The sequence below is a fragment of the Branchiostoma lanceolatum genome, chromosome 3, assembly GCF_035083965.1.
Source record: "Branchiostoma lanceolatum isolate klBraLanc5 chromosome 3, klBraLanc5.hap2, whole genome shotgun sequence".
Taxonomy (NCBI): Eukaryota; Metazoa; Chordata; class Leptocardii; order Amphioxiformes; family Branchiostomatidae; genus Branchiostoma; species Branchiostoma lanceolatum.
In genome coordinates, this window is record NC_089724.1 from 30,304,025 (window position 1) to 30,318,344 (window position 14,320).

Consider the following 14,320-nt stretch of genomic DNA (forward strand, 5'->3'; position numbering starts at 1 on the left):
ACACACACACACACACACACACACACACACACTAGTCTCTACCAGGCTAACTGCGCCGGCTATAGGGATAACATTTGCAGACTCCCTTCATAAAGTGTGACTCTATTTGGCCAATTTCTACTATTTTCCCAGTGACCCGCGGAGGCTGGTAGAGTCTACACACACACACGCACACACATAAACAGCAACCCAAAACATAAACTTCTTGGCAAAGGTATCATACATTTAACAACACAGTAAGATAAAATCTGATAAACATATGCATTTTAATCAAATCTTAAAACAATTTCTGGGTATGTATATGATCAATCATGGCTGTATTTCCACTTGTTGCTGCATCTTGTATACAGTTATGTTGATTGACAGATGATTGTTCAAATGATATTAAACATGAAAGCTATTACATTTTCAAAATTCAAATGTCTTTCAAAATTTAAAGACCAGTCTTAACATAGATAATGTAATAGCAAATTTTGAAAATAAGACATAATCTTCAATCACACCTGGCAGTATCCAACAATCATGGGAATGTCTAAGATAAATATATCAGCAACTTTATTTTACTCTAAGCCATATTTGAAGAAAAATATCATTAAAAACATTTCTACATGGTAGTATTTTCTAATATATCCTACCATACCTGGTACATCTGAATAGCTCAATAAAACAAGCTATAAAAGAAGACAAATTTTTCTAGTCACACTAATTTGAGCTATTGCGGCAGGAAAATTTGACCTAATATTTAGAAATAACACAGCTAGAACTGCTGAGACTATAAACATAAGCAATAAAACTACAAACATCTTTTAAAACCATGAACAAGTCCCATACAGCAGCTGTTCTTCATACACCACCTAATAATTCTGCCAGTGGGTGTCATCGAGGCCTTTTCAAGAATGTCTCAAACATGGAAAAATAAATCTTTTGATGCGTGTGTTTTTCATGTGTTTTGCACCTGGGTATCTTTTGTCAAAGCCTCGATGCTGCATTTGACTGTTTTGTCTATTCGTTTTAACGTCGTAGTCTTATGGAACCTGGCAGAATTATGAGAGTTAAGGTTATGATGTTGGCACTGTTTTTATTCCATTCTATTCTTCTTTTGGGTTTTCTTGACAAATGTCAATGTTATGGCAAACTCTTTTGTTTCTATCATCCATGCACTTTGGATAAGAATGATGGCTGGACAAATAATACTTAAAGTCTTGAAATATACATTATCAAGTATACATCCAACCAAAGATGGCATGCCCTTTTAAAGTCAACCTGTGATTACTTCTGTTCATCAGTTTTCCGACTGAAATCTAAATGCTTAAAATTCGTCAAGTCAGCAGTGGCACCATCAAATCTGTCATGACATTAGATAGGGTATATTCCAAACTTCTTCCTTACAATGTTGGCAAACGGACATATCGTTTATGATAAATGCTTTCAACAATGTGTCGGTAAATGGCTCCAAATTTGCCCGGATGTTAGAGAGTATCTGTTGTGGAATGAGTCATCTGTGTTCTGCTCTCTCATGTGGTCCCCTTGCTCCTAAACATTTCATCAAAGGCCATAAGGCCGCAGCCAAAAAGTAAATCCTATGGATGACATGAGTGCATGCATGAGTTACACATAGTTCTTTCTTTAATGCTTACTATATGCTGACATAAACACACATGTACAGTCATAGTAGTATTGGGATGTAAGTGTCACAGTTATAATGTCAGCCAGTTGGACAAACAGTTGGAGTGCTGTGCAGAATGAGATTGGTGGTGCCCCCCTCCCGCTAGACCAATGTGTACATGTAGGTGCTTCCCCCCTCCCACTATACTAACTTGCAGGTGCTGCCCTTCTCCCACTACACCAACTTGCAGGGGCTACCACCCTCCCACTACACAAACTTGTAGGTGCTGCCCCTTCCGACTACACAAACTTGCAGGTGCTGCCCCCCTCCCACTACACAAACTTGTAGGTGCTGCCCCCCTCTCGCTGTGACTTGATCCATCGCAGCCTGCTGCCATGGAGGCTGAACTGGGACCACGCTAGGAGCTGTAGCAGGGCGCAGACTGGCGGAACAAAGGAGAACGTCACTGAATCATTGCCAAACTCATTCAATCACTTCTGCATGTTGTTATAGGAAACTATTCAATGTTTTGGATGAAAAGCCTACAGTACTATACTAAATATGCCACGGGGATTCAAAGTCAAGTTCACACCCATATCATATCAGTCCATTGCAATTTACGATCCCTGTAGACATTGGAAAAAGGCGCCTTAACCAGCCAGGTGAGTTTGACCTCTAATTGCGTGAAGAGACCACGAAGAAGCGGGGGAATGCGATCTTCGAACGCACAAGAAGAAAAGGACTCCTGGGAGCATTCAGGTTTTGTGCGGCCTACAATCCCTGGTAGGCATGATGGTGCAGAAATGCTTCCCTCCCCGACTTCTTGTGCATTTGTATTTGTGGACGATTGAATTTCCCAGTCTGGTGATGATGTCATGCGGTCAAAGGTCAGACTAAGGCAGACGGTTACGGCACAATTTTCAAATGTCTGCAGGGATCCCATATTATGACATACTGATGTAATAAGGGTAAGAAATTGACTTAATCTGGAAATATTTTAGATTCTTTTTATCACAAAGAATGTTGCACAATATTTTGAGGCAGACAGTCCAAACACAACTTTCCAAGGAAAAGTAGGTTATACTTTTATAATTATACTGTAACAGTACCTCCTGTTTGCAAATGAATTGTTACATGTACTTGAATTTCTTAACTTTTAGCCAAACAATGATTAAACAATTGTGTACACTCCTGAGAAAAAGGTGACATTTACCCATGGGCACTTATCTAATACTCTAGAGGTGGAACATAAAGAATGACATTTACCAATAGGAACATACACCAGTAGGTGGAAGCAGCCCAGTCTGTGGGAAGTGAAGGTGTCTGTGTCCATCTGACTGGGATCAGGCTGGATGGAACCAAACTGGTTTCCTGTCTGGAAAATGTCATGACCTGGAAAAAAAGTACTGTACATGTAACGTAGCGCTACAAGCTATCGTGCATGATACATTTCTCAATGTGCAAATTTTCTTCAAATTAACTAAGTCAAGGGAGGGGTTCCTCCTTATGATGTGACGACATCCTAGCATGGGGTTAGGGAAATTACAAGATGTCTGACACTCCTGCGTGACTGCGTCCCTTACCAGCAACATAAACACAATAATATTGTTGTAAGCTGTCTAACCAGCAGGCAAATGTACACAGTATGTATATCAGCAGTGTTATAAACAAACCTGTTTGCACAGAGAGTATCCAGGTGCCCATGAGAGGTGCGAATGTCTGACCAGGTTTGGACAGGAAGGCCGCCATGCCGAACACCAGAGCCGAGACTGGCTGTTTCCTGTTGTTCAGGACATAGTCTTCATCCACCAGATCACTCACTACCAGGGTCAGCAGGCGACATGTGCCCTCAGTAAACACCCTGTTACTGTGGACAACAACATACAAACAAACAGTCAATGTGACAAGCATATGAAAAATACATACAATGTTTATGTGAAGATACACACACATAGACGGAACAAAAACAATCATAATACCTCCCCGTAAATTAGTAGCCTCTTCCATGAACTGCATGTGAATCATGTCTGCATGATTAATGACTTAATTCTACCAACTCTGAGCCCTGCCTAGCTTCCTGCCATTCTGAATGTTGTGGTCATATTCTCATCACTGACTTCATGCCAACCTGGTGACAGTGTATTCAAATAACTACAAACACACTAGAATGCAGACTATGACTTCTCATCTTCTGTAAGCACAAGCATGGATAAGCATAAGAATGAGAGGAGACTACGTTTCGCTGGTCATTCCTGGAGGAGTAAGGAAATGATCATCAGCAACGTCATTTTGTGGGCACCAAAACATGGACATGCAAGTGTAGGCAATCTCGCACGACCTACATACAGCAGCTATGTGAAGATGCAGGCTGCAATTTAGAAGAAGTACCAAGAGCAATGGAGGACAGGGAGGACTGGAGGAGGAGGGTGATGTTCGTCTGTGATACTCTCACGAAAAGATGATGAAGAATGGAGAGATAAGCTGACTTGGCTATGAAGAAGCACAATACCCAGGTGTAGTCTGGTCCGACCATCATCATGGCGGTGCTCAGGACCAACTTGATCAGGAACAGGCCGCGGATCACAGCGTACGTGCCGTACCTCCGACACAGCGTCAGGAAGTACAGGTTGTTGATGTGGGGGAAAATGAAGGAAATACCTGAAACAGGAGAACTCTTGGATATTACTCAGCACATGTACTTAATATGCCATGTCTGACATGTGCAAATGTCAGGCAGTCAACTCTCATAATTCCACCAGGGGTTAACCCGAAGACTGTTCATCAAAAAATGATATCATCATGAAAATTAAAGGCCTTCTCAAGGATGTTGAACACTCAGTATCTGAAGTATAAAACCTCAGCATGACATGACCTGAAAGGCCTCACTAGTACAGAATGTATCTCTCATAATTTTTCATGTAGATATGCACAAAGTTAACCATAACAATCTCCCCACTTCATCAAAATTCTTATTTTTCAACATTATGATGTTTGATGAATTCCTGATGGAATTATTCCCCACATTTCAGTCATTTTTCCAGACCATTGCTGACTTTTCCCTTCCAGGCTGACACCATTAGCTGATCTTTTTTATAATAAGTCTACATCTCAGATGAATGTAGATTTGTGTTATGGCTGAAAATACCACTGCCTCTGATACTTACCATTTGCAATATACATGTCAGGGTCACTAACAGATAACAATCTGGCTATTTTGCTGGTAGAGATTGTGATCAGAGTCTCTGTTGACAGAGATCACAATCAGGACCTCTGCTAATAGAGATCCCTACTGGATTCTGTAAAATCAAGGACATTATGTTCTGTGCACGTGGATATTCTCTTAAATGACAGTCAGAAATTTTTAACTTTGCTTCATGCCACTTAACAATCAATAACTTGAAACTCCAGGATTTATAAATGGGAGACCACCTTTAGACCCTGTTCATACTATTATGCCAAAATGAGGCTTTCAGAAATGTTGGAAACAGTGTTGTACCGCAGCTGTCGCAACAGGATTAAGAACTTGAAGAAACTACGGAACCATAACGCCAGGAGTGGATTCTAAGAAATAGGCAAGCTTGCCCCGGCTTCTACGAGGAGCTAGATCGTGACTGTGGGTGCCAACAGTAGAGAGGCCCCGGGAAGGGGGCATTGCGTCTGTTGATAAACTGGTAATCCAACTTCACCGGATCGCGTCATGGACAAAGTTTGGCTAATTGGACCCCTGGTGTTAATAAGGTATGCGACTTGGGCGATTTCGCCCAGAACTGGTTTGCAAGGCTTAGTATGAATGGGGTCTTACTCTTAGGCTAACACATTCCTTAGATATCCTGTGAGATGCTGATGATGCAATCTCCTTCATGATTCTGCCAGATCTCCACCCTGACAGTTTTACATATATATCCTGGACCCATAGTGACTTACCAAGCAGCACTGAGCACACTGATGGTGGAATGCCCTCTAGCAGATTCTCCAGGAACAGCGGGAAAAAGTTGCTATTGAAGTGACAATGAAAAACCTGCAACATAAAGAGGTTCAGCATTGGGATTTCAAAAAATAACTCTGGAAACATAGTAACAAGTAATGCATTGTAGGATTGGCAAATTAGAATTGCTGTTTCTAAAATATGATTTCAGGAACTTGATGTATTAACCATCAGCATTGCTAATGTTAATATTAAAATTTGCACTGATACAATGCTGTCGTAAATGTTATGTATCATTTAGGTCAATTAAAAAAAAAGGTGGAAGGACTATGCTATTCTTTAGTGGGTCGATCTTGTTCTTGATAAACAACGATCTAAACCCACTAAGACACAGTTTCAAAGTGCCCGCACGAGTAGTGAAGTCGAGGGAAGAACCAGGAGAGTGCTGAGGGTGATACCTGACCCGGAAAGTGACAGAGCGACGAAGAAACTGAACCGGAGCCGAGAGGTGTTCAGTGCCCCCCTCCCACCGGCGTGACGCAGTAACATCAGTGGGCCCTGAAAGACGGGCTCCTGCCGGTGGGTACTCAATACTTGCTACAAAGCATAACCTGGAGAAACATCGATCAGTATATCACGTTTTTATCACTCCTTAAGCTGTATACTGGCGAGTTTCCCTTACTTTCCAGGGCGGACGGGACGTACCACTACAGGGCCTGACGGAGGGAAGCCACTGACTGGTGGGACACAGAATGGAGACAGAGACCGAGGAGGAAGAAGAAACAAATGCCAGTAGCCAGTGTACCGACAGGCGCCAGGGTGAAAATGACCAAATTGAATGTGAACGATGCCAAAAACAAATGTGTGCACCATGTATGAAGATGCCTAAAGCAATATTAAATGCACTCCTCAAGTACCGATCCCTTCACTGGTATTGCTCTACCTGCGAGCCTTTAGCTGTTGAGGGAGCCCGATCTGGCACCGGTAACCACTTGAGCGTTGAAGAAACCGAGAAACCACTCGATGAAGGGATGATATCAACAATTGCACATAAGACAGCCACACCAATAGTCGACAGCTTTGAGAGCAAGATGAAAGACCTAACATTGAGCAGGGCCAGTGACAACACTCAACCCCAGGGTCAAGGACAAAGGCAAAACTATGCTGACGTCACCAGGAACCTCAGCCGTTTCACTGGCACCATCAACAAGATCGTTGCAAGCACTACCACCCCCCAACCGTCCCTGTGCAGTCCTCAGGACTCTAGGGAGGTGGTTCAGTTGGTGGATGAGTACATTGAACGAGAAAAGAGGCGCAAGAATCTCGTAGTTTTCAACGTCCCAGAGGAGGTAAAGGACGACGTGACTGACAACAAGTTGAGTGATACAAAGGTATTTACAGACATTATCAATGAAGAGTTCAACCTCATCCCCAAGGTGCAAGCCGCCCACAGACTAGGGCGGAGGAATACTGAGAAACCAAGACCACTTCTAATCAAAATGGACAATGACGACACCTCAAGTCGCACTTTGATCCTTCGGAGGGCGAAAGACCTACGGAACAGTACTAGTTGGAGCAGAGTATACATTGTGCCTGATATGACGCCAAATGAGAGGGAAGTGGACAGAAAGTTGCGTCAGGAGCTTAGATCTCGTAGAGAAGCCGGGGAAGCAAACCTGGTCATTAGGCGAGGACGTATCGTGTGCACCCAGGCAACAAGGGAATCACCGCCGCGGGACGGCCAAGGTGCTCATTCCCAAGCCTGACTCGACAACCAAAGTGACCTACCACGTAGATACAGAAAGCAGGATGGTAAACTGAACATTATGTACACAGACATATCATTGACCAACTACCTAACAAGAGAGACGACCTGGTGTTAGTTGCGACTACGGATGAACCTGACGTGATAATACTCACGGAAGCAATCCCCAAAGCTCAGCCAGAATCGCTATCCCTGGATATATAGCGTACATGAACTTTAACCCCGACCAGGAAAGCCTTGGATCATTGGGGAAGCGAGGGATAGTAATTTACACAGCAGACCACATTGATGCGACAGAAGTCTCCTTCAATGACGTTGAGTTCCAGGAGCATTTGTGGGTGCAAGTACGCATAAGAAAGCATGATAGGCTTGTCATAGGAGGCATTTACAGGAGTCCATCCTCTGATCAAAGAATGTCTACAGAGCACTTGATACACCTTCTCCAAGTAGTTGTGGGGTCAAATCCCACACACCTCATAATCGCAGGAGACTTTAACTACCCCGAAATTGACTGGAAACAAGTCACTTCATGTGCAAACGATACTCACCCTTCCCATCAATTTATACGTTGTATGCACGAAAATCTTCTGTACCAGCATGTCTTCAAGCCGACTAGGTACAGGGTAGGAGAGTCACCGAACATTCTGGATTTAGTTTTAACCAATGAAGATGGGATGGTGGAGAAAATTGAGTACCTTCCGGCCAGGCATTGGACTAAGTGACCATATAAGGATACAGTTTGAAACCAAGCTATACACTGACAGAAGGGACAGTCAAAAGCCAAGACTCAACCTATACCGCGGCGACTATGCCAATATGGTTGCGGACTTATCCGGTACTGACTGGGACTCCAGGCTTGAGAACAAATCCTTCGACGAGGCGTGTAGTGTTTTTAAGGACATCCTACAGGCCAGCATTGACTTACACATTCCCAGCACGAGAAAGAAGGCGTGCAAGAAGAACTTGTATACCACACCAGAAGTCAAGAGACTAAGCAAGAATAAGCGGGCCAGTCGGGACCGTTACACTGCCTCTAGAGACGTGGTGGATTACGCCCGGTACGCTGCTATACGTAACGACATTAGAAGGCTCACCAGGAGACTCCGATACGAGTTTGAATCCAACCTTGTCCAGGACATAAAACAGAATCCAAAGTCATTTTGGAAGTATGTCAACTCCAGTCTGAAAACAAAAAATACTATCGGAGACCTGAAGAGGACAGACGGTGCCATGACAAGTAGCAATAAGGAGAGAGCTGATACCTTAAACCAATACTTCTGCAGTGTGTTTACGAAAGAAGATACCGACCACATGCCAGTGATGGAAGCCAAATACTATGGGCCTCCCTTGAAGGACGCCCTAGTTATCCCTGAACTCATGTTGAAAAAAAGAAACCTTAAGAAGGGGAAGTCCCCCGGACCCGATGGGTGGCACCCCAAGATCCTGGCAGAGGTCGCAGAAGGAGTCGCCAAACCACTCGCCATCATCCTCCGTAAGTCTTTAGATGAAGGCCGCCTGGCAGATGAATGGAAGCTCGCCCATATTACTGCTGTACATAAGAAGGGACCGAAGACTGAACCCGGACACTACCGCCCGATTAGTCTCACATCCATCATTGTGAAGCTCTTCTAATCTGTTATCCGGGACGTGATCGTAGACCACATGATGCTGAATGAGCTGTTCTGCGACCAGCAACATGGCGTTGTGCCTGGCAGATCTTGTACAACACAACTGATAGCCACCATAGACCAGTGGACTCAAGCGGTAGAAGACGGTGAACCCTTGGACGCCATATACCTTGACTTCAGAAAGGCGTTTGAATCAGTGCCTCACGCACGTCTGTTGTACAAACTGAGCCAGTATGCAATCAGGGGCAAGTTACACGGCTGGATCCAGGCTTTCCTAACGGACAGGAAACAGCGAGTGTGTGTTGACCAATGTAGTTTCTTGTCTCTTGGATAAAGTTGCATTTGAACTTCGAAATGCTAAAACGCACAGCTTGGGCATGTAAATCATTACACATGTTGTCCGTTACACAAACCATTCATTCCGATTGTGGCGCGTAGGTCAATAATTACATAGGAGTGCTTCACCAAGCCGCATGGTGATGTCATCGAAAGCCTCACATTATGACCATGCTTGGCTCTATGCTATGACGTACGAGTCTGTGAGTATGGTGGTGGGGTAGAATGGGGTGCCTCTTGGCAAAGGTTCGACACTCAGAAATATGAGGTAAAGAAACAAAGTCAGAAAACAGTGTTAGGTGAATGTTTATTTTAAGATTATCAAAATGGCATGCTCAGAGATAAAGGTATAAATGTATATAGTTACCTTGAAAACGGAAGGTAAAAAAGGTAATGACAAAACTCGCTAGTTATACCTGAACTGACGCATTTTGTGGTGCTGACCTTTCGAAGTCTTACTAAAAGATTGCTTGTAGGGGAAGACCATTTCACCTTTCACTTTTTGCTGTAAGTATTTACAACCAGTGACCCGTAACTAAATATCCCTTTTTGAATGATGGAAAGTGCCAGAGGGCGTCAAGACAAACCGATTTTTCTTCCACAATCAGGATAGTAAGAAAGATGGAAACCTCCCAGCTGCGTCCAAACAGAGCAGAAGAAAAATGAGTCATCTCAATGTGGTCTTGTTTTATTACTGGTAAGATTACATTTCTATTGCTTACTTTTTATTCTATTGATAAGTAAGTTTTTAATTTATGGTCACTGACCCTTGTTTACATTCGGCAACAGCTAACAATTTATTAGTGTCTATTTAAGTAGACGTCATTGAGGTTTTACTTCAAGGTGTCATAACAAACACCTTATTTCCTTTTCTTCAAATCTGGTTGCTATACCTGATACGATTACCGATATATTTTCAAGAAATCCATGCATATTTTCAGAAAAATCCAGCAAATATAACAACACCTGGTTACTACTGGTATGAAATGGAGTCCAAACTATGACCTACTTTTAAAAGAGCCATTCATAAACAACCTTTCATGAGTAGGATTTTTATCTAACCGACTATTATGCTTACACACATACATTTAAGTCATTGCTACAGTGTCGTCTGATTGCAATTATATGTATATTTTTTTTAATCAGCTAAACGTACCCCCAATTTAGATCCGAAGAGACTTTACCTTGTTTAAAAGAAACAGCATAAGCTCACTTTACTTTGTACATAAATATTTTATGCAAATATACTTTATTACAATAGGAAGAACGATTTGCATGCCTCTGCATGTGTTATTGTATATTTAGTTCGCACTCTTAGTACATGTCAGACACCGCGCCTATCAATATACTGCCTGTACGTGTAGCTGTATAGATAACACAGATTGTGACATTGTGTACCTACCAAAATCGTCTGTTGCTTTCGATGTTTCAGAACGATTCAACGATGAACACCAGCAATATGGCTTTATTTGCACTGCTTCTAAGTATGGTCATCGCAGCATCTGCGGGTAAGATTATTTCAAATGTCAATATTTTGAGTTCTCAAGTTGCTTTGTTTTACTCTTTATTCTAATTCTTATAACGTTTAAGACTAAAGCTTATTTCATCAAACGCAAAGAAAAATGGAAGAAAAATCAATAAGATAAATAGGAAAAAAGTTAACTGTAAATGTTTGCTGACTTTGCAGGCTTCGTTGGATATTTTTGTCAAATGACCTACAACACGTGATTTTGGTCAAATGAATCTTCGAGGCGCGCCGTCTATAAAACTACATAAGTAAATTGTATGCATCGACAGTTGTCTTACTAACGAGTGATTTGCCGTTTGTCATGATTTTCTACTTTGTATGCTTTTTGAGAAAGTCTACTGATGTTTTTTTTCTCTCTCCAGGGCCTTGTGTCGAGTACTTAGAGTTGAGCGACACCTGGCGGAGTGTAATATAAACAACAATCGGCCACCTTTATTTTGTGACCGAGGACTTACCGCAGGCTGGTACCGTTTTACCGGGCCTGTAGGTGACCGGATACTGACGGTGAGCCCGGGAGCTCTCCTCCGCTGCGGCACAACCGCACCGGTCTGGATGAACGGACCACACCCAACTATCGCTGACGGGGTGGTGACGCGTCAGGCATGTACCTTCCGGACCTTCTGGAACATAGTTGAGCCCTGTTACAACTCCTGGAACATCCAGGTCACGGCTTGTCACGCTGGATTCTACGTTTACTTCCTGACACCGACTCCATACTGTTCTTATGCCTACTGTGTTGGTATGAAACATTTTGTTTAACGTTTTACAGCGAAAAATCTCTAAAACTGTATGATTAATGTGATAAGACTGGTTTGTATGGCTTACCAAAAAGTATTAATCAAATAATGGAACCATTTAATTCATGGCATGTAAAAATTATAAGTATCATTTGTAATTGCTGCTCTTTACCTTACTAAGTACTTGGGAAAGAGGGGAAACATAGCCGGAAGGGTCATTATTTCCATTTTTTAGATTAGACATGCAATGATACCAAATCGATCTTCTATCGATCTGTATGGAAACTGGTCATATTCGTATTTAATCAAGTAAGTGCTGTTAATAGACGTAGCTCTATTCCATCATATAAAAATGGTATGTTGATTGTATACTGCAATGGTAGGCTAATGTCATGCCTGTGTGTCCTTGTATACATGAGGATTACGTGATATCTTTTTAAGAGCATGCATATGTTTTTTTGCAATGTTCATATAGTCATCTAAGATAGTCACTTAATTGTGCGCCTATGTTTGTCCTACAGTTACATGTACGTACTAAGCCTAAGAATACTCCTCTTTTTTCAGAAGTGAAAGAACCGGAAGCATTAGTTAGAGCTACTGGAGCACGAAGTCACACTGGCTCACGATCATCATACAAGGAACATGCAAACATTATCAGACAATGTGTTTTTTAGAACACTTACAATTCTAATCCAGACAGTTATAATGGGATATGCAAATACGATTCGCCCATTTTTATCTTCGCCGAGTACTTGTACTCGGGAAGATTATTTTTTCGGTTGAAAAATCTGTTAGGTGGGTCTGTATGTATGTCAGGAGCATAACTCAAGAAAGCTTCGATGAATCTTTATGATTTTCGGTAGGTATGTAGTGGTTGTGCAAAGGAAGGTCAAGTTCGAAAATGGTTCACCTTGCGTTTTTCAACAGTACTGCAGCGGACTTTGAATTTTTTGTGTTTGTAGGCAAAAAAAGTGACGGAAACGTTGATGGATCTTCATGCTTTTTTGCAGGTGTGTAGATGTTGTAGAAACGGAGGTCAAGTTCAAAAATGGTTCTCCTGGCATTTTCCGTCGGTACTGCAGCGGGCTTTGTTTCGATGTGTATTTCTTGTGGACAAGATAACTCGAAAAGCTGTCGATGGTTCTGCATGATATTTAGTGGATGGGTAGGGTTTACAAAAAGGAAGGTCAAGTTCGATAATGGGCATTCTAGCGGGTACCTAAGGTACTGCAGCCGAGCTTCAAAATTTGAGGGCATGTTTTCTACAAATGCTATGGTCATGATTTTTGTGTGGTAGATAGTTCATGTTATAGGAAGTAAGTTGTGAAAGGTTGGGCCCCCTAGCGTCTTGTTTGGAACTGCAGTGGGTGTTCTTGTTTTGACCTTCGGACAGGAATAACTTGAGAAGGGGTCGGCAGATCGTCGTGACGTTTGGCATTCAGATAGCTCAGATGGTGCTTTACATAATAAACGACTAATTATGCGAATCAGGATATAATTGGCATGATTAGTAAGGAGAGTTTGATGCATTTCATATTGGGACTCTTAAACATGTGATGGTTTCCCCGAAAACAGGTTTTACAAACAGATGCCTGGGAAAGTAGGTCAAATAAACAAATAGAGCACAGCACTGCTCTCCAAGCAGAGGTGTGGGTCCGGCTGTTTTTTCACATGTTTAGTTAATAGGCATGTTTGTCCAAAGCACGTTGGCGACATAACGAAAAGGGGACGAAATAGAAAGCCCGACAAAACACCTAAACACACGTCAAAAACACGGCTCTGCTTGGAAAGTACATTGCTCCAAAACTGCACCACTTCTAGGTACGGTAAAGTCACATTTACTACGTCTTTCAAAATGTGCATGACATGGAATAAAGATTTATTCTATTCTTATTCATATATATTGACTGCACCATTTCATCGTCACATTCAACTTACGACACTGCAATTTCAAACCTTTGAGGGCCCATAATTTCAACATACTGTACTCATTTTTTTCATGACCAGTTTTATTGTTAAATTAGTCCAATCCTTGTAGTTGTGCAGACCGACAATTTGGAGAATACATAGTTCATATTGTGGCCGTATTACGCCACCACAACCATTTTGTGCAATTGTAATTTTTTTTCTCCGTTTGTAGTTCTAGTTCGTTTATCCCTCACAGAAAATGTTATTTGAAAGGTAATACAAATGTGCAGTTTGTACAATTTCTCGCCTTTTTTTACTTCATGCAGTTTTTGATGCATAAACTAAAACTTTGTGTAAGTTCAATCAAAAATCAATCGTTTGACAGGAATTTGGTCTGCTCAAAACCATGGACATGGACACTGGTCTTATTTGTGTGTCATTTAACACCAGGGACAGGGGCACCAGTCTTGTTGGCCTGTCATTCAGCACCAGGGACAGGGGCATCGGTCTTCTTGGTGTGTCATTCAAGGACAGGGGCACCAGTCTTGTTGGTGTGTCATTCAGCACAAGGGATACGGGCACCAGTCTTATTTGTGTGTCATTCAGTATACCAGGGACAGGGGCACCAGTCTTGTTGGCCTGCCATTCAGTGACATGGGCACCAGTCTTGTTGGTGTGTCAGTCAGCACCAGGGATAGGGGGCACCAATCTATTTGTGTGTCATTCAGTATCCCAGGGACAGGGGAACCAGTCTTGTTGGCCTGTCATTCAGGGACAGGGGCACCAGTCTTGTTGGTGTGTCATTCAGCACACGGGATAGGGTGCACCAATCTTATTTGTGTGTCGTTCAGCACCAGGGACAGGGGAACCAGCCTTGTTGGTTTGGG

The 14,320-nt window shown here is 42.4% G+C and overlaps 1 protein-coding gene and 1 long non-coding RNA gene across 2 annotated transcripts; one reads left to right on the forward strand and one right to left on the reverse strand.

Annotated features, from left to right (window-relative positions):
* Positions 1–242: 242 nt before the first annotated feature.
* Positions 243–5,663, reverse strand: LOC136431372 (transmembrane protein 180-like). Its single transcript, XM_066422716.1, has 5 exons — positions 5,531–5,663; positions 4,093–4,264; positions 3,280–3,473; positions 2,873–2,998; positions 243–2,048 (listed from the first exon to the last, which is right to left on the reverse strand). Exons 1-5 carry the CDS (start codon positions 5,646–5,648, stop codon positions 1,939–1,941), a joined length of 720 nt encoding a protein of 239 aa, XP_066278813.1. The 5' UTR covers positions 5,649–5,663; the 3' UTR covers positions 243–1,938.
* Positions 5,664–9,873: 4,210 nt separating this feature from the next.
* Positions 9,874–13,787, forward strand: LOC136431370 (uncharacterized). Its single transcript, XR_010755041.1, has 4 exons — positions 9,874–9,957; positions 10,693–10,768; positions 11,151–11,527; positions 12,090–13,787. It is a non-coding gene; the product is annotated as an uncharacterized lncRNA (long non-coding RNA).
* Positions 13,788–14,320: the final 533 nt, after the last annotated feature.